Source organism: Macrosteles quadrilineatus, unplaced genomic scaffold, assembly GCF_028750875.1.
Source record: "Macrosteles quadrilineatus isolate MER2022 unplaced genomic scaffold, UCM_ALF_1.0 Scaffold_8__2_contigs__length_117827958, whole genome shotgun sequence".
In the NCBI taxonomy this organism is placed as follows: Eukaryota; Metazoa; Arthropoda; class Insecta; order Hemiptera; family Cicadellidae; genus Macrosteles; species Macrosteles quadrilineatus.
In genome coordinates, this window is record NW_026542601.1 from 105,055,188 (window position 1) to 105,077,239 (window position 22,052).

General features: G+C 36.4%; 1 protein-coding gene across 1 annotated transcript in view; it reads right to left on the reverse strand.

Annotated features, from left to right (window-relative positions):
* LOC129001034 (transforming growth factor-beta-induced protein ig-h3-like) overlaps positions 1-20,460 on the reverse strand; it is a 29,937-nt gene extending 9,477 nt beyond the window's left edge. Inside the window, exons 1-5 of the mRNA XM_054428175.1 lie at positions 20,220-20,460; positions 6,218-6,418; positions 4,697-4,915; positions 3,829-4,038; positions 1,624-1,908 (exon numbers count right to left, since the gene is read on the reverse strand). Coding sequence (XP_054284150.1) covers positions 1,624-1,908; positions 3,829-4,038; positions 4,697-4,915; positions 6,218-6,418; positions 20,220-20,379 — 1,075 coding nt within the window. The 5' untranslated portion in view covers positions 20,380-20,460. The remainder of the gene's footprint in view (positions 1-1,623; positions 1,909-3,828; positions 4,039-4,696; positions 4,916-6,217; positions 6,419-20,219) is intronic.
* Positions 20,461-22,052: the final 1,592 nt, after the last annotated feature.

Here is a 22,052-nt window from a genome sequence, read left to right on the forward strand (position 1 = left end):
GCGTCAGAACCATACTTACTTGTTGTTTTAGAAATAAACGCACATTGCAAAACCTTTACGTTGTCCTGTCTAACGCTCCTTTCATACTATACGATTTCGCTCATACGGTTATTAATCGTATTTGTAGTCAACCATTGGAGCTTATGGCCCCATTCATATCGTGCATTTACTAATCGTGTATGATTTTCACCCGCATAGCGATGAGGTGACCACGGTTGGTATCCGACTCCCGTCCGAGTAATAAATAATTGTGTCTACAGCTAATAATGTGACCATATGGCCCCTTTCACACTACACGATTGTTTAGTCGTACCGGAGCCCTCCCCGAGTGCATTTCGTTGTGCATAGTTTTCAGATATTTTGTGTTTTCAGTTTAATTGTTTAATTAATGAGTTGAACTACCTGTGCATACTGTATCATACATTTTTTTTTATTCATTACAGTTTTGTTTATATAGTTAAAATTATGGATGTGATTGACCTTAAGTTTTAAACGATTCTCTTCACATCCGAAAATAGTTGAAAAACTTGCCTTTGTCATTTCTCAGGTCTTGAAATAATGTTTTAAACATCCCCACTTCCTCACGTCTCAAATTTATTTAATGCACTCAGTGGAGATGGTCGCATTTTTTTTTTCTCCGCCAGTAAATTATCAAAGCAGCAATAATTTGCTTGCGATCCAAACTACTTAACTTAACTACTTAACTACTTTCCACTGAAGTGTCAATGAACTCTGTTCTAGTGAATTGGGGGTTAAGATTTTTTAATTGTACGATTACAAATCGTAGTGTGAAAGCAACAGACCCACGATCATCTGCCCGTACAATTAAAACTCGTACGAGCAAAATCGTATAGTGTGAAAGGAGTGTTATTCTTTAAGGCAAATGAAATGGTATGAGTGACCAATGACAACAAGACCATAAACATTTGCCTATCACTTCTACAGCTACTACGTGGGGATACTACGTGATACAAACTGCTTAATCCATTTCACAGCACCCTTTATAACTATGAATGGGGCATCAACATCAACAAACAACTAAACTAATAAATTAGAGCTCTAACAAACAAAGCTACTGAACAATATTGATTTTACACCTCTGCGTTTAATTTAATAAGAGTATGTTCAAGATCTTGTAACATACATTATTTTCTATAAATTGTCCCTTAAATCATTTAGACTCATTTCTGGAAGTGCAGTATAGTCTGATGTGACCTTTAAAGATTTATGTTTTGAAGGATCAATTTTTCAGTTACTGTAAAACTACTTTCTCGTATTAGAACAATTATATATTTCTAAGCAGTGCTCGATTTGATGGGGAACGCGGCGGAACGGAGTTCTGGTACCTCTCTTTTGGAAAGATAAAAATATTGGCATAAATAGGCACTAATCACATTAAATAGGTTACAGTTCCGGCACCTTAATTTTTACAAATCGAGCACTGTTTCTAAGTATTTTTAATCAATAATATTAAATAAAGCTATACATTGCAACCTGTTGTGAGCTGTAACCTATATCTGGATTCCAAACAGATTTTGGCAAAAATTAATATACTTTGAATAGTTAAGTTGCTGTTCCTGTTTTAAAACCTCTATTATAAATCATTGTCACTAGAATACCCACCAGCCCCTGAGATGTGTGGAGCCAAATCAGCCATGTTGAGGAAACGTGTGACATGGGAAAAGTGGGGCGTTCTCTCCAGCGCGAGGAACGCATGGGACAGGAACTGCGCTCCAAACCACGGGAACGCAAGTAGCGGAGGAGTCTCCTTGTCTTTGTGTTTCTGGTGAAGTCTCTGTACGACTGTTTCATTGACGAACAAAACTTCGGAGACAAACATGATGTTGCCTCGTGCCACGGGAGTGTCTCCTTTCACTACATCTGCTCCATTCACCGTTAAACCAGCTCCTGTCAACATATACACATCCGAGTCAATCATTTGTTGGGTACATCTTTCAGTATTTTCTCAGATAATTTTTTAATAATACTGTAAATATTATAGGCATTAGTGTCTACAGTGTAGTAAGAAAATAATGTTAGAAGACCCCCTGAAGATGCCAAACAATGTGAAACTTAAAATCAACTTCTACAAAGGCAAAAGATAGGTCATTATTACTTAAATAAGAGTGTACAGTGCCAAATTTAGGGTACTTGCTGCAATTAATTTACCTGAGCGTCCCTTACCCCTAAGGTGGAGCTTCCCTCCTATCGTGGACACCTGCCGCGATTAAAGGACCACCATCATCTCCACCCGCTATTGCGGCAAAATCGTGAACATTTCCCATGATCACAGTAAACTTAGTTAAGTCTAATAACTATGTAATAATTTTTGTAACCCACAGTCTATTCCTACTCGCGTACCAACTAAGTTTTGTTTCCAGGATATGCCTATCTTTTAACGAAAACGATTTATTTCTATGTCGTATACGTATGTGTAGTGTGTTGAATGTGCGTCCGTATTTAAATATCAATGAAGCTAATCAAGCGGATTCAACATTGTCCAGTTATGAATTGTAAATAAATTGTAAGTACATTGTAAACAGTAGAATGTATGGCTTTATATCTTTAGTACAACCCTGAAGATGCCACACCCTGAGGTGAAATAGGTATGTATTAATTGAACATCAAGAACTCAAGACAAACAACCAAAAACATAAGGTAACTTAATTAAAAAGTTCCTGAAATTGGATAAAACAATTAATACTTAATAGTATAATTACAGTACGGCCCACGAGAGTCTGCAGTTGAGGGAGGAGCCTATTTACCACGTGACTTTGAAGGAGCCAATGAGGACTGTGCGTTGTTTCCAAATCTAATAATAACAGTTGATTTGACAATATTGTTTAGTATAATTTTAATTAGTGTTGAAAATTAGTGAACGGGCGATGTTGCAACGTCGTGCCAGTCCAGTCTTGCTATTGGCTGCCGCCAGACTCTCGTGGCCCCTAATGTAAGTAGGATGAGTATACTAAAAATAACTGATGAATAAGCCAGCTTTTACACCAAATTGAAAAGGACAATAATTTTAAACTATAGATCTCTTGCATCACTTCAACTATATCATACTGACAAAAACCAAGGGAGAAGACAGAATTTTCCTACAGTCACCCGAAAAAGTGGGTTTCCTTGCACAGGTTATAGTACAGAAAGCCTTACTTTGGCGCACAGTTTTTACTTTGGTGCACAACAGTTTTCCAACCAAACAACACAAAACAGTGTCCTTTTAATATGTACGCTTGAAAATAAGTTGGCAACACTTAAAGATATTAAGACTACGATCATTTGGTGCAGCGTTTACCATTTTGTTCAATATTTGAATTTAATCTAACCTAAAAACATGATGTACAGTGTTTGAAAGACAAATTATTTATATTATTTATAGCATAGACAAAAAGAATTAAATATAGACCGTCAGCTGTGTTGCGGTTACGATAGGTTCTGTCGCACACCGCTGGGAGCGCCCTTTAGTTACGGCGTACGCGCTATGTAACTACACGGCGCTACCAGCGGTATGCGCCAGAACCTATGGTAACCGCAGCACGGCTGACAATCTATATTTAATTCTTTTTGTCAATGTTTATAATAACTGTAGGAAAAACATAATGTGTAACACTAGTGCAAACTGCTGTTGCTGCACTCAAGAAACTTTCCACACTCACCTGCGGCTCGTACGTAAACATTTCTCTCATGTGCAGCAAAGTGCCACTCGCACACTAGTTACACAAATAACTATAGTAGTGTTATTTAACAATCACTAACATTAAGAAATTACCTATTGACACTCAGTTGACATGCATAAAAACCTAATATAAACGGAGCCTCTTATACCTTTTTTATGGAAAACTATTTCTTGTCCTCCCAAAGTCTTAAACGTTTGACCATCTTTTATTTGCTCTTGGCGAATGTTCTGAGGTACAAAATGATTTGTGAGGACATTCTCAGTAAAATCAGGCACTGAAAATGGATAGAATCCCCAGTCTATCGGGTGCCAACGTTGGAAGGCTCGGTCTGTCGGAACGAACACTGTGTAGAACTCATCTGCAACAGAAAATACTCTGAGAAACAAATTTACCTTAGCCAACATATAACACTTGTGGGTGATAAAAATTCCCTAACTAACTCAAATTGAGTCTTTAATCAAAAGATAATCACAGTACAATTAATATAGGCCGTTGGATATACCAATAGAGGTTATTATATCCATTGACTTGTGTAATTCATTTTACAGATGTAATTTCATAAATCACCCATAAAATTCATTTTTGCCAATCAAAGTCAACAGAATTGATTTTCCACTTAGTCTAGCTTTTGGAATTAGAAACTTAACTAACTTGTAGCAACTGCTTGGATAATTGCAATTTACAAAAAACAAATTGATGATTTGTGTGCAAAAGATTTTGGCCTGGCGAAGTCAGGACTTGGCAGTTGATACCAAGAAATACTTTTTCACTATCACAAGCAGCACAACTTCCCTATAGGAACAGTTATCCCACCAACAACTACTTCTCAGGAGTTGCAGTGTGCTACTCCCTATGAACCCCCTACTACGCCTATGAATGTATGTCCTACCCCTATGAATCTCTCCGCCACTGAACCTCGGAGGTGTGTTAGGACCATTCAATAGCTTTTCAAGCTACCGTATTTGTTTCAGTTCACTGCTTTAATGTATTTTGATCAAAAATCAACACTCTGTTACCTTGCTTCAAGAGTTTGGTGACATTGGAGCGAGCCAGCAGATGTTGGAACACTCGGACACCTCCTTGTAGAAAGGACAAGACTTCCGTCATATCCTGTAGGAAGCTGTGATCCTCGGTGAGATCCTCCGGGAACAGATAGTTCTCCAGGATGATGAGTCTCCCGTTGGACACATCTACCTTTGGGTTCGTCACTCTGGCTCCGTTAGCAATCAGGGAACCTGGAACAGAACCAATTGTTTAATATAACCATAGTGGTTATATTTGATGCATTTCGTCAAAGTATACTTGATATTATTAATTTAAATTTCTCTGGTTGTTAGTATACAAATTTATTGCTTGAGAAGGGCTTCAAACCCTAAGGTAAGAGCATGATCAGATTGTAAAAGTCATTGGTGATTTTAGTGAACGTGAACAGGCTTTTTTTGCAGAGGATTTCAAATATTGATTATTTATGTTCAAATACCATGAATTTACTGCTCGAGAGGACTTCAAAAGTCACAATATAAGAACATACATTCCAAAGATAATTGGTGGTTGATAGGGTCCTTAACCAAAACCCCCATTCTAACCCACCACACTGCATGCATCCTCGCAACATGAATGAATAAATTAACAAAGTTTGCGTAGAGCATCCCTATTTATTTAACACTCTTAAGTAAACCCACAGGAGATCGGTGTTTTATCAGATTAGGGTATGATGTTATATCTTCTCGTTCAGTCTTTAGCCTTCAAATCAAATCAAATCATTTTATTGAGCTAAAATTGACAATACATATTGCATTAGCTGAGTCATGGTACAAACGTACAGTATTAAAATTATTCAGTTTTCCTTATTCTTATTAGTCTATATACAGTAGTCTACTACTCTTGATAGTCTGTGTAAAGGAGCGCGGCCTATTTGGTAAAGCACAACTTGTCGTCTACGAGACCCTCTGGTTCAAATCTTGCCAATTGTGTTGTTTAGCAGTGTGATAAAAATACATAATGCATCCTTCCTTATTCATTCTATCCCATGTTCATATCCAGTAATACGTACCTAAATGTGTTTTGCTGTCTTAAAAGGATTGATTAATTGTATCATGAGCGCAACACCTTTTTATAGAGTACCACCATTGATACTGAAGTAGATATCCCATCTATATGAACAAACTGTCACCAATTTAATTCTCTGAGCCATTCACAGATCCCACTACGGTAGTGTCTAAAACTTTATCTTTTGTTATTGAGATATTTGACGTTACATAAAATATGCTTTATAGCTTAAAATACAGTTATCCTATCAGTTATACTTGGCTAAAAAAGTCTGCTTACTATGCATGAATCCGTAATTTAAATGAGCTTAATCCGGAGACTCAACTATGTCTATTTTGATTTTAAAGCTGGCAACAACTTTAGCATGCAGATGAAATGTCTAGTTGTACGAATGGTCAAATGTACAGCCTTAATTTTTATTTGGATTCAAATGCTCTACTCCCAGTTGTGTTCCCATCGTAATTAGTAATAAATGTGACAAACTTTACCATGTTTCGCCCTGACCGTGACGGTTCGTCCGCCCAGTGTTGTGAAGCTGAGGTCAGCTCCGATGTCCAGATCTAGCCTCTGACCCAGAACCACGTGGTCCAGCAGCAGCTTCTTGACAGCCTCGGGTTGGGATTTGAGCTTCTCACTCGGAATGTGGAGAGAAGCGTTGTTGCGAGGAGCAAGGATCGTGAACGGCTTGTCTGTAACAATAATCAACAATAATAATTGTATCAATAATAATTGAATCAAACGGATTTTTCTTTTCAACTTGAGTTCGCCAGTCCATAGGCTTCAGTGCTGTGTTAGGAACACTTTTTTTTACTGTCCTGTATATTTGAACCCGGTACCTTGATCTTTTGAAGCCCCCGAGTTCTACTACAACTAGACCAGCTCCCTCTCCTCTGTGTATGGAACATAAGCAGAGATAATAATTATTACTTTGCTCAATTGGCAGACGCCCACCAACAATAGATTGCAAAAATGCTTAAAACTATTTGTGGGGGTTCTAGGACCTCGTCAAGGGAGAGGACTACCGAAGGGTTTGGGGGGGTCCACCCTGCAAAATTTGGTATTACTAAAGCTGTTTAGTGACTTTATAAAGTCATTTTAAGGACTAAAATGTGTCCAAAAAAAACTCCAATCTCATATGTTAATTAATTGTAATGAGCACATAGATTGCAAATTTTAAACTAAACGATGATGATTGCATGACAAAATGTAAGATTAAATTTATTTTTCCAACCCCTACATCACCCCCCCCCCCCTTAGAACTGCCAATCAATGGGTACTGAAATTTTTAAACTCAAGACATAGCTAAATTGCTTATAGTCACAGTCATCGATGTATAATACCATTATACATCGATGGTCACAGTACTGTCTCAATACCTTAACTACTTGCATACTTACTTACTTAATACATTAACTACTTCAAAAATACCGGTTTAATTATAGGTAAATTTATAAAATGTGTTCTTCAGTTCAGTTGTTGTTCCTTTTTCTCTATTAGTTGCTTAAGGTTCTTAAGTTCTTCGCAAAAAAGAAATGTTGTTTTGGTTTTCACAAAATGGATATTTATTTCAAAAGTTAAAAGTCGACCCAGTGTTTTACAAATGTTACAGAATAGTTTTGTGATATTCTTGTTTAGTATTTTTAAATGTTCAGCAGCAATTGAAAAAATCCTTTTATAGGTTTAAATTGCCTAGTTAAAACACGATAACATAGATTAAAAGGTATTAAAATTAATTAAAAAATGATGGTATCCAAGTTGCTTATATTCACTCTAATCAATATTATAATTATTAAAATTGTTAAGGTTTAAGTTTTAGTTCCATCCAATCAATAAATTTACATAATGTAAATACCTAAATAGTAAATGAATCTACTTGCTGTATCCAAAATAAGCTGTATAATCTTGAATCTTGTATAATGTACAGGAGGAGTAAGCCATTGCATGTGTGCCTGTTGTATATTAGACCACAGTGGAGGATTGTTGGTAGCTCCTGCAATGTATCTGACGCTAGTAGCATTACTCATGTGTTATGTGGGTAACCTGCCAGACGTAATGAAGGCTCTCAGGTGATGAGCACAATCATCCAGTCGAACAGCTGATGTACAGCTGACACGAACTCAATATAGAATTATTTCACGTGGGACTTGTGTTTATTCGGTGTTTTTATATAATTTTCTGTAAATATTTATAGAACTTTCAAAATGTTTTACGAAGCAATTTAAATTAACAAATAAAATGGAAAATTATCGAAATGCTGTGTTGCACCGCTAAACAATTAAATTGGCCTGAACAGCTGATTCGTTGACGTTCAAAGCATTACAATTTTACTTCTTCTCTCTCTCAATCCAAATAACCTCATTGGTCCGTTACTCGTGTTTTTGAGTAAAACAACAATGTTGTTATAAGTAAACAATGCTGTTAAGTGAATCTTTTCAATACTAAGAACTGGACTGTAACGGCTTGTTTAAGAAACGGTGTGTAATCTTTGGTAAAATGAATTAATACGATTCACCACTTGCATTTCGAGGTAGTTTGCTATCTAGAAACTTTAACTTACGATGGGGAAATGGTTTTGTTCTAAAAAGTGTACTGATATCATTACTTTATTAAATAAATCAAAATGAGAGTTTGTAATCAGTGTCGTTTAAGGAATAATAATTATACTTCAAGATATCATTTACTAACTTGTATTACTATTGAGTGGCCTTGACATAACCCGTTTTATTCGTCTTTGTTGTAGGTGTTGCGGATGTTGAGAGTGACGTCATTAAGATTTACAACCCTACAACGTTACTGAGTCTCGCCACTCATGGCCAAGTCGAACACGACGGGAAATTAATGTTAGGATGTATATGATCGATTACTAAATGTTTTATCCCTAGGGTGTTAATCTTAGGAACACAATGGATTTTCCTTGGTACCTACCAACACAATTAATCGATAACTAATCGATTCCCCAAAACAGTTAAAACTTTCGCAAAAAATACTCGTATATCAGTAAACATTCTCTACATTACTCTAAGTGGGCATAATTTTATGGGGTTTCTGCAAGAAACCATTGTTATAGAATACAAATTGTGTATAGTCGATGAAATAACTACCTTTTGTGAAACTTCGGGAAGGCAGTTCTGAAATTTATGATAAGGGACATTCTAGAAAGTATGTATCCATGACTGTGTATTTAATATTTTTGTCAACAACTCAGTGCAATACTGTCTTCTGAGGGTTATCAATATTTCGATCTTCATCCAAGGATGAATCTGAGAATACCATTAACTATTTATCATCAATGAAAGTAAATACACCAACGACTCCAACTCAATGGGGCATTTGAACCTGATAGGTTTTCGTCTTTAATCGCTGTACCTTTGTTGAAGGGGGTGTTGTAACCTAAATACCTAAAACATATAGAAGTGACGCTACATAACTCTCAAAGAAAAACTCTTGACTTGTTTCCTTTGAATTTAATTCAATTAAGCGCCGGTATATCCCCAACTGGAAACTGGCATTGTCCCTTCTTTCAATTGGTCCAGGAAACATTACCATATAAAACCTTTACAGAACCTTTATGAAAGGAGAAAAAATGTCAGTTTCCCTTCATCGAAACACACAGCTAAATCTCCATTCTCTACACCTTGGTGTACCTAACGCTACCGAAAAAAGAACAGTTCATGAACAATCACAAACAAGCTAGATTCTTTGAACCTGCTTCCATACTTTCTTCCTCAATTACAAGCGTAAGTTAAATTGACATATTTCCTCATTTTGTCAATTCATCCTAGTAACAATATATCCAGCAAACCTATCAGAATACTGGAGCGTCGACACAACAAACCTTCTGGAAAGGACTTTCACTCTCGCTGTGAACTATGGCACTGTGTCAGGAGCGGTCACCTGACGCTGTCGTCTGCTGGTCACCGATCAGCTGTTGACTGGTCAGCTCAGCTGGTTGCTGGGGCCGGCGCCAGGATGTTCTGGAATGTGCCAGGCGCCGAGGGTCAACGACATACCATGTCGTTGGAACTGGAATGGAATCGGATCTCCTCGTATCTTCTTTTCGGGACATCTTTGGCGCCAGGTCAGTTTTCACAAGCGTTCTGGATTCGAAGAATCATTTGGTTCGAACGGAAGTGAAATCAAGGTTGGATTTTCTCTTGGGATTGTAAGGTTTACGATTGGTTTGTTATCGTGTTGGTTTGTAGTTGTTTTTGTAGTGGTTTGTAGCGTTTCCAAATCAATTGACGCGTGCATTGCTAGGGAACTCTACTGATGTGGGGCATTCAAGCTCAAGGGGCTGGTCTAGTGTTTCTGTTTAGACTACGGCACTTCTGTCCTAAGGTTATAGGTTCAATTCCTGCCAAAACCAATTAAATTTACTATATTATGTCCAGGACCGGTTTTTTAAAGTCTGCTTTGAGCAATGTTCAAGGTTCCACTAAAGCAAACAGGATGGTCTCATAGGTTGACAAATATTTGTAAGATGTCTCTCTTCCTCAAGACATGAGTGACATGACTTTTTCCATCCCAAAACATGGTTTGGATCGTCGATACATTTTATGGATAAGCGGTGTTGTCATGTCGTGTTTTGAGGAGATATTTATAGACAATTTCCTACTTTAAGAGCCAAATTTTCGTCATTATCTAGATTCTAATAGCAGAGTAATTTAATCAGGCTTGCTTATAAACTGTGTGAGAAGTGAAATTAGGAATGTCAGTGAGGCCATTCTGTAATGCTATTTATCCCCTAATATAATGGACATAGACTATATATTTTTTTTTTTTTTTTTTTTTTTTTTTTTTTTTTTTTGTCCTAGGACGCTAGGCACGAGCCTGGGATTGTTTTTCACATTACTTCAGGCTAGACCTAGGGGTTGCGGCATTATCACTTAGTCACTTAGATAAAATCCATTGGTGACTTGGTGGGGATCGAACCCGAGACCTCACGGACCGAAGTCCCGCGCTCTAGCCACTACACCAGCTCGCTCCCCATAGACTATAATAGAGTATTAGTAGGTAATTATACTTAGTAATTTTTTTTTTTTATTAGTTTTGGTTAGAATTTGTGAATAACGTCAACCAACAAACTAACAACAGTCCACTCCAAACCAGATGGAACTTACGTGTTTTTATTGTCCTTAGATAAAACATTAAGAGGATAAATATACAATCAGTATATAAAATCTGTTGATGTAGTATGAGTTCACATTGTTTGCTTTCGTAGTAAATGTTTCTGTATTTCGTGTGAAATTATTGTTAAGCCTATACCACTAACACTAACACACTATATAACACTAGTATAATTGTATAACACTAGTGTATATATAGTCAATGCCTTTAAAAGGTTTTGGGCCTCAGCTCTCAGCACCCAAGCTAATACATCCCCCATTAGAGCAGTGAGTGGTCATTTATGTTTTATGCTCACGTCAGTACAGTAAAATGGTTTATGTGGTCTATTTTTAGCCGGTAACGGGCCGAGCAGGTTTAGCAGCTAATTTTACCCGACAAGTCCACTCCGCGTGCAAAAACTGATCCGGAATGCAATCTGCAATCCTGCACAAGCTGTTAACGGATGCGCTTGCCTCGTCATTGTTGGGAAAAAGAATGTAGTTCATCTAATCTGGGCGAATTAAATGTAAATCGAGTTCATGTTGAAACGTTTTTAATTTTGCAAAGTTGCAATTGCTGTAACATTTCTAGAACGTTGTGAAATATGTTTAATTGACTTGCGATTAAATAATGACGACATTGCAAGTTTTTGTTCTCTATAAGCTATATTGCAATTTTTCGCTATATAATGAAATGTCATGTATTCGTGTGACTTTTTTTGTAATTTGTACAGTCTACAGTATGTTTAAGTTTCATTGCCTGTCGTATTAAAGGCTGTCTCAAATAAAGACGGAACGAGGTCCCAAATCTCTGTGCTAGTTTAGTATGCGAAATTATGAAGTTCTGCGAATGTTTTCCAAATCCGTACAAAATGTGTTGCTCGATTTATTAATGAAAACAATGTTTACTTTCGGAGCAGTGAAGTAATTTTTGTTTATGTTTATTGTGCATGATCCACACCGTTAATGGTTTAATCACTGAAATAGAAGTACAAAATAGAGGTAGCACTCACACGGCAAATCTGCTTGAAAATCGAGACGCTGTAATTTTGCTATTAAAGTCAATGTTGGTATCAACTAGGGGAATCAGCTCATTAGCTCATGGCTTGTATGTATCCCACAATCCCCTAGTTCAAATGCACTAACTATATACCTCATCCACTACAGAAATTGTTGCCCACGTCTAGCAATTCTCTCAATTTCAATTATAATAGTGTTAAAGTCAATTAAAATAATGTAGTGCTACCTCCGTTTGTATCTCTTGCTCAGTGGTTCTAATGTGTGTTTACTATCGAGTACGTTGCACCAGCTGATCACAAGTTTACGTAATGAACAGGATTATACGTGACGTAACACCGTAACTACCGATCCCAGGATATGGCTAACTAGAGTAATGCTGTTACGTGACGGATGTGTACAACGTGACGTGATGGCAGTCCGTTAGTGTGAATGTGACTGTGACTCACCACTGAGGCATGTCTCGGTCATCGCCTTTCCTTGTATTTGACAACAGTCATTCTCAGGCGCATTCATCTGGTATACTCATGGTCGAAGACTCGTTCAAAATAAAGGGTGCGGTTCCGCAGAGAACCCACGATATGTTATCGGATGAAAGTTTCATTAGATATATTTTCAAGCGTACACGTATTACGTGCCTAATAAAAACACACTGTTTGGTTGGAATATTGGAGTGATGCAAAGGTAAGTAAATGTACCAAATAACTACTTGGCGTGCAAGGAAGCCCGCTATGTCAGGTAACTGTAGGAAAATAACTATTTCCTACAGTTACTATAAATCGTATAAATAATCTTTCAAACAACACGGTTTTAGGTTAGGTTAAATCCAAGCGTTGATCGAAATGGAAAACTCAGCACCAGCTGATCGTAGTCGTATTATCTTTAGGTGTTGCCAACTGATTTTCAAGCGTACACATAAATCAGCTTCTTTGGTTGCTATAATCAGTGCAAAAGGAAGTCCACTTTATCAAGTAATTGTGGGAAAACTATATTTTTATTTAGTTGTACACGTTAGATACACGTCCTATATGCGTGCATATTAGGATATTACAAATAATGTACAAACTTAGCTTGACAAAGCTATGCAGGAAATTTTACATATAATATTAAAATACCGGAACGTTCCCAGGTAATAGATCGGGGAAAATCTCAAAACATTCTGGGAGGATATCCGAATACTCAAAATCAGTCACATCCGATTTTACCATTCGCTGGATCTCCATGTGTCAAGAAGTGGAATTTAATGCTAACAAGTTTTCCTGGTTATTCAATTCTTCGTATTCTCGTTTAAGGAATATCGAGATCTAGAATCGAATAACAAGCTTTCTCTGGTGGACTGGTTTGTACTGTTGATTATTTACAATCAATCCATGTTATATTTTGTATAGATATATTGTATTTATCATTCTATTGTGTTTACCGGATGTTTTCTGTACAGATAGTATCGGAAGACACAGATTGAGTATTAATTACCACTTGTTTCGCAACTGAAACTTCGCCACTTTCCCTTCGGAGGCTTGCCTTTGTCAACACAGCAGAGTTCGCTAACACTTGTAATGTTTACATCATAAATTTTCATGTGGAAACACTTTTTTTCCTACAGTTACCTAACAATGTACATGTTCTCTCACTGATTTGAGAAAGCAAAGTGGCCAATTCGCTTATCAGTGAGACAATGTTAACATTGTCTCACTCTAATTACTTTGTCTCACTCCAGATTTGCAACGTGAAGGAACGAAATAGTGAGCGCGTAACATGCAGGCAACGTCGTATGCGCGAAATACGTTGGCAGCACTGGCTATAAATCAGCTGGTCAGCTGTTGTACTGTTGTATTTGTCACTTCACATTAAATGTTATATTAAAAGTTCACGTCTGTGTAAAATTAGGTTATGTTTTTTCACCAATTTATTTGTTTTATGGTAACTGTAGGAAAAGTATAATGTGCAACTCGAGTTCAAAGTACAATTGCCTCACTCGAGAAACCATTCCTCACTCGCCTACGGCTCGTGGAGTAAGGATTTCTCTCGAGTGAGTCAATTGCTCACTTTTCTCACTAGTTGCACAAATAACTATTTAAACTTCTCCAGATTATTGTTCATTACAAAAACATTTCGTACTACAATATTTGTTACGCTTGATTGAAGCACTAGCGTATCACCGATCCAATTGCCTATTTACTTGTTTATTTATTTAAACTAGAGGTCGCCTCGTGGTCGAAAACTCTACAAAAAGTGTATTGTGCAAACTTCTCTATTTTCACACCACGCTGTAAATAAAACATGTGATTGGAGTTTCTTCCATATGTTTTTATTTTCTGTTCGTTGTTATTTCGTCACCAGCATGGCAACTAATATAGGACCCATGTTAATTTTTAAAATTCTTTTTTGTCCTTATTTTTAAGCCTAAGGGATTCTGCACATTTACAGGCACATCCGTCTAACAGTATGCGTCTATTTTCCCTGTGATGCACATGAGATGAGAAAAAAGGTTATAAAGAAACACGCATACCTATTAATATATAGATAGACCAGCTGTACCCGCGGGCTTCGCCCCGTTTGACTATATAAGTACTGTATTAATAAAACTATTTATTGCCGTAGGCTACCGGGTTCGGTGCCATTTAGAGTGGATTTTCGTGGTTACTTCAATAAACAACACTGGACTTAATAAGCTGTTATGGCAGAGCCCTAGGAGAGTATTAAAATAAAAAATGACTATCCATTAAGCCTGTGGTTATATTGCTCTATTTATGGAAAATACCAGCTTAATTATTTTTCAAGTAGTTTTCACGTTTTCATTTTGACATACTCCAAATATGCATATCTATTAGTTCCTTACATTCAAGTCATTAACTTGATCTGTAGTGCACTAACATTTTAACACGCTACTCCTAGACATTATTTTTAGAGAAAACAAACACGATACTTTTTTTGTGAAAATTTGAAAAATTTTAATAAGAAGACAAACTATGCACTTAAAAATTGGATTACCCTATTCGCACAGTACCACAAAAATTTAGTATTTGACAGTTCTCATTGTGTATCACAGCTTTTTGTTCCTGCTTTGTTCAAAAACAGCCTATTGAGCACCCTGTTGGTAAACATTGTAACTTTATAATGCTATTGAACATCATAGAACCAACTTGTTTAATCGAAACAGCTGATAAGATTCATTAATTTCTTTTAAACGGGAACAATCATAAGGTCAGCATGGGAAACTCCAGAGCCACTGGGGTGAAGCCCAAAAGTCAGATCAGAATAAATTCAATATGTGTAAAAGAGTCAGTGTACCAAATTTCAGACTTCTAGTTAAATGGGAAGTAGGAGAATTAGTGATGAGTGAGTGAGTCAGTCTTTTTTTTTCTCGTGTAGCATACATGAAAATTTATTTTTTTCTTTGGTTGGGAAGCTCATTTACGTTGTTTATGAAAATGGCAACACCACAAATAGTAAAAACTTTCTAAAATAGTACCGGCGAGGCCTTCAAAAGTTCGGGCGAACAAAAAAATATTCTCTCTTCTCTAATTTGTAAACGTTTCTTTTGCATTTCGAAATTTTACATAAGCATCTATATAAATACATTTATAAAACGCAATTTGAAATATTATACAACAATAATTATTGTGCCAAACACACTTGACGTTTGGCCAGCTTATAGTTGGAATCTGTTTACAAATACGTACAAGTGAGAAGTATTCCACTATAGAATCCAGTCTAAGATCGAGGCACTTAGCCAAGTGTGTCGACCTCTTCAAATCGTATGCAAATTTGCCGCCTCGTGTCGGGCTACTGTCTTACTCTTTGGCGCCAAAAGTGGACTACTGTCTACTCTTTGGCGCCAAAAGTCCACACCATTGGCTATTGGCACGTGGACATTGATAAACACGTAGCAGATTTACTTTTTCTCGATGAATTTGTCCTTGATTAGTATAATAATTTTATAAAAGTTAGTGTACTCTTTGGTTCTATCGGTATCATAAAAACGTCCGTTGTTTTATTCGGTGTATTCAGCTTAATTTATATAGGGACCAAATTTGTAATATCGGGTGAAAAATAGGTGGCGACAAGTTGTTTATAAGGGTTTCACATAAAATCTGTCACAATTTTCCCTATCGAAGGTTCATAATAATGTTTTTGTCTGCAACATTTAAAAAATGTTTTAACTTAGTATACGTAAACCAGTTGTTCTGAATTAAAATACTGACTACTTGATACCAACAGTAGGATAAGTCCACAGCTAGTTTTACTTTTATTCATGCCACCAATGCATTATTTTTTTTTCAAAATAAGTTTTAACTAGTTTGACTGTGACAGTTGAAATAATAATTAATTCATTATTTTTTTCAACATGACAAGTTTTCATTGTGTTTTAATTTTTGTCCTATATACAGGGAATTTCGCTATAGTTTAAAACATTCTTAAGAAAATGTATTATAAGTATGTAACTTATAATGTCTCCCACTATGCTGTTCGTAATCGTTCCACAATAACAATGCTAATTGCTTCAATAATGTCCATAACATGACTCAGATCTATAAATAGATTCCGTGTCAATCAGCAGATAAAGTACAATCAACAAATTCGCAGAAACACACTGTTGATTCATTGATTTTGATATTGTTGAATTATTCAATTGGCCTTCTTATCAATCAATGCATATTCAAGTGAAACCCGATGACAAAGTAAAGCCAATTAGGATTTTGCGGGGGTAAGAAGTTGGTAGCTAAGTTCCTAACCTTTTATATATATATATATATATATATATATATATACATATTTTCATATACATATTTTCATGAAGGTCCAACGGCTTCGAATGGCAGACCATCGTTTTGATGAGGTACATGACAGAAAACATATCATTCTGCTCACTACACGAAAGTAAAAAGCCTGATAGGCTTTACATTGTTCCTTGCTTCAATTTCAACTATCAAATCTTGGTTTTCTTGAGGTGTTTTTGTATCAAATGCTGTGTGGAATATTTGGTGCACAACGATGGAAGAGTGGTTAAAAGATGGCCTAACATTTGCATTATAATTTTTACCCAACCCTCTTATCAAATTGTTTTTCTCAGATGTTTCGTGTTGTAAATCAGAGGGTTTCTAGTTAAATCCTGAGAAAAAAAACAGAAGCTTAAAGGTGGTTCAAAAATTAAGAAACATCAGCTGATAGTTATCAAAGTCATTACAGTTCAACCATGAGGTGAAGACTTGGTTACTGAAGTAGACTAGGCTGCTGTTGTTATCTTTTATTGTAGACAAAAAGAATTGTTGTTGTGTGACCTGTCACAGAATGCGTTAGTGTCTAAAATTCCATTTTCCATCTTAATTTCGGTTGCTGACATAGTTGATTGGTCGTAACAGTTTCTGTAGCACAAAATAAGCCATTCCATCAAACTGACTCGGTAAAAAAGTTCATGTATTTGACAGAAATCAGTGATTTATATCCGCAATCTATCGGTGGCTCACATCAACTAAGTCGATTTTTATTAAAAACTGACGACAATTTTTACATGGGGAATCTATGTTCAACACTAATCTGTCGGCCGTCTTCACTTTAAAAAATACGAACATAACATAAAAATTTCCATTATGTATTGACTGAACTATTTACCTTTAGACTGAACTTTAATACTTTTGGGAACCTAAAATGAAAATTACCCTGGTCCCAGACCTAGTGTGTCGGCGGCGTCGCGTCGTATCTAATGTAATACTAAAACTATTTCGAATCTGGTTCAAATTAGTGTGTAATCTTGTATCCATAAAATGCCCATGTATTGACTGAACAATATAATACTTTTGGGGAGCCTAAAATGAAAATTACCCCGTTCCCAGAATTAGGTCTTACCATGATCACACGGCAGTAGGTATATCCTTATCGCGAACTTCTTGGATAAGGTCAAGATCCGTACCATAACAAAACACACAAAAGTAAAAGGTGTAATTACACAAAACAGCTTTGAAAATAACTGGAAATAATTAACTACAGTCTCGGAAACATTAGAAAGTTACTTTGAGGCCCCTAAAATTGCTATCAATTACCCTGCAGATGTTACCACATGGCTGTAGGACCGCTGGAGGGCTTGTTGTTGGGCCCGGCAGACGTTGATGAGAGTAATTGAATAAGTAGTCAGCATCGTCGGCTGCATTTACATTACAAGCCACGTCCGCTCGGCCAAACCACATATTCAACAGTGATTGTCTGTATTTGAACTAGACAACCGTCTACGTTTGTAGAAGATCATATACATTACTATCGAAGCTTCTCCTACATTGCAGCCAATGTCTTTGTACAATTGTATTAGTCCGGCTTCTAAAATTTCTAGAACACTAAACACCTGTCATTTTATTCTTTTGGTACCTTGCAATGACGTTACGTTTTCTGATAAACCTGAACCTCCAAATCTTGTTCTGTACATTTGTAATTTCAAACTGTCTACATTTGTAGGCTGCCTCAAAAATATAATGCGTTCAAACAGCCGTGGCGGATTAGGAGGCCCCAAGGGTTTCCATGGGGTCTCCTAATCCGTCAGGTGCCACGGCTGTTTGAACGGAGTATAAGTATATATTTGTCAACATCCTTTTCCATCCATATCGGTTCATAGTCTCTTCTACACATACCAGCTAATATTCTGCTTCTATGTTTCAATCTGCAAATCTTCGTGTCAATTATGTTTGTGTCTGCTTATGTTTTTCATGCGTACCTACTAGCATACATTAAACAAACTCCCTAGTCTATGCCACTAGTCAACCTTCTGTATTCATACATTGTCAACTTAAACGTTTTCGTTAAAGTCTCCTACGTGAGTCAAAACCAATCCTTTCTTAGTAGAACCTTGATAACAAGACTCTCGTGGGGATTATCATATTAGACTTTTTATCAAGGTTGACTTCTTATCGAAGTTTGAAATACTATGCAATTAAAGGGGAAAATAAATTCCAGGGGATTTTAAAATGTTACTTGTTATCAAGCGTGACTTGATATCGAGGGTCTTGTTATCAAGGTTCCACTGTAATATATGTACTATATACAGTATCAGCAATCTTATTCATATTCCCAAATTCGCTCCCGTTGATCTTCTCTTCTAGCATTCGACCTTGGCAACATTCTTCCACACTTTTTTGACCAAATTCTTAGTTTACATGAATATGTTGGTAATTACTACTATTGTAATAGAGTTTACAATTCATATCGAACTCCAGAACTCATCCATGAAATAATGTTTGCATGAATAACACGATTTAGCGAAATGGAATACATAGTTCATCGCAATTCAATGGCTCTGTGGATAATCACAATAAACTTGCGTAAATATTCAAATTAAAAATAGTGGTGATTTGTCGATGAGTTGGTTTCTATAAACTTTCTAAACGCGAACAATTAATTGTTTCATTTTCAAACCAGTACACAAGCACAAAATAAACACTTTCACTTTTCGTTACAAGTCAACCTGTTGTTCAAAATCAATTTTAAACAATTTGCTTACTGGTTTCGGTTTCATACGAGCAAACTAGTTCAGCTCATATTTTGACGAAATAAGGTTATAAGTACAATCAACAAAGTAAAACATGGAAAGCTGTATACATGGTTAAAATCATTGACTGCGGGATACTGAAGTCTTTCCGGCGATAGTCAAAAGTATTAACCCAACTTTTTGGCTTCCGCAATACTTGAAGCGGTGAGAATGACTAAGGTAACCAATAAGTTGACACACATCTAGGAGACAATATCGACAATTACACGGATACTGCAAGTAGATTTCCCATTCGGCTGTAAAATAAAAAGAATATTTCTCAATTACGTTTTCTATATTTTTTATCCTTGAGGGTGATTATTTAAGCGTCCGATTTACTCTAATTATAACATCAGAGAACAAGTAGTAATTCAACATTAGATCGATTGGTTTAGTGAAAAAAACAACAACAAGAAATAAATAGTATAAAGATTAAAGCAAAACTCTAGATGAACCGGCTAAACATGCCTTATTGTCCCGAAGTTGACCAACAAGAAAATGAATCCATGAGCGACGAATTTATCCATGGTAAAAGGTTTTTATTTTATACACTTATTCACGAGATTTTACTGAAATATTACCAAAAGGTTGCCGACAAAATAATTAACTAGAGATGATGAGTCAGTGTTGTGTCTTAGAAGCGAACCTATCTTTTACTTAGTAGAGTTAGTTTTGCGTTTTGCCAAAAACATCGTCAGCCAAAGTATAAACAAAACATCGCGCCAAGCTGTTGCTATAGTAACCTTTATTTATTTAGATACTAAACCCGGTACAATGCAACAACACTCCTCCCATAAACTTTGCACAGCCTCTACAACTTTGGAAATGTTTACGGCAATCGATATCAAGACTTACCGGACATTGTGACATCGTCGTTGTTGAAGACGAGCCAGAGAGAGAAGAAATGATCGACAGCGAGTTTAGCTGTCAGTTCGCCGTCAATGCCGGTCGTGTTGGGCAGTTGGGTAGCCCGGGTGGACGACACCATAAACACGCACAGGGCGAGCAGGAGCATGGTTGTGGCGGGAGTCGGAGGTCCTGCCAGCTGGGAAACGGCGGGAATACTGACACTAGCGCCGGTGGTGCCGATCGATGCGGGATAACCGGTAACTAACACCTACACTGTCACCCGTCCCCACTTTAGATTAGCGGGTAGATGGGATCTGGGAATTGAGGAGGATTCTGAGAATTTACTAGGGATGGATTAGGCTGCGGCCACACGGGCGTTTTTTTTTTCACGCACAAACGCAGCGTGAAAACACGCGAAAAATTAGAGTAGGGCCTAGCATTGAAACAAATGGGCGCCCACTACTGCGGGAAAACACACTGCGTGTGGCATACTTCATTACATTTTAGAGATTATGTAAACGGTCTGCTAAAGAGGTCACCATAACTAATCCAAATTCACTTTACTGTGCCTCATTACGTTACGTCAAATATTCTTAGGTTTAAAATAATGCCTTTATTTAGTTTATTCAGTTCTGCAATAATATTATTTTGATCCTCCAGCAAAAGTGTGTTACGGTTTTGGGGACAATAATTATGTTGTTGAGAGTAAAATGTGTAATAAATTATATGTATTGCTATTTATAAAGCTCGCGGTCTTTTGAATAATACCATAAATTAAAGGATAGTACGAACCAGAATAGGATGTTACTTTTGAGAGTTTTTACTTTTCAACTCTTTCTTTAAAATTTAAATTACCGATGTGAGTAAGTAGATAGTTTGATAAGTATATCAAGCAGTGCGGAATGTTGTATTATTGTTGTTGTCATACATGGAGTTCATGTAAATTAATTTTCAACAGCCTAAATATTCCGTAAAAACTTGAACAGCTTAACATCTTAAACATATTTTCCTATATACTTCGTTCACAATATTTAGGCGGTTTTAGGGGAAGAAATCATCCCCTCCACTTGGCCCTTACCTTTTAAAATAATAGCTCAACAGCTGATTATGATGTAGCCACATACATTTTGTTTAGTTTTTATTAATTAATTTTAAATAAAGGAGACATTTTTTAGTAACAGTAAAAGTTTCTATTCTCAAAAACATAACAACAACTTATTTGTAAACAGATGTAAGATAAACATGAAGAATCATATGTTATTTTAAAAGCATAGAATATTAAATATCTAAACATCTTCCCCTTTGACAAATTCAATTTTTCTTTTTCTTATGAAAAATGAGTTTCTTCTGAATTGTTTTCCATTTGTATATTGCACTACGTATGATCTCGGAGTTTCACCAACTTTTACTATGATAGCTGGCTCCCAGATCTTGGTCCGAACATCTTGTACATAAATGGGATCCTTTTCATTATATACTGTTTCTTGTTTTGTCGTCTTATCATAATAAGATTTTTGATTGATTCTTTTTGTCTGCATTTGATCTGCTACATCTTGATGAATTATCTTTGGCTCTAATCTGTGATTTGGAAGAGGTAATTTTGATCTTAATACCCTCCCCATTAGTAACTGAGCTGGAGAATAATCAAGTCCTGCAACAACACTGTTTCTGTAGTTAAGTAGGCTCAAATTTAGATCTGATCCTGATTCTGAGGACGTTTTTATAAGTTTTTTAGCAATACCTACAGCTTTTTCTGCTAAGCCATTGGCTTGAGGATAGTTAGGACTTGTAGTTTGTATTTTAAAATTCCACTCCTTTGCGAACTCTCTTAGTTCGTAA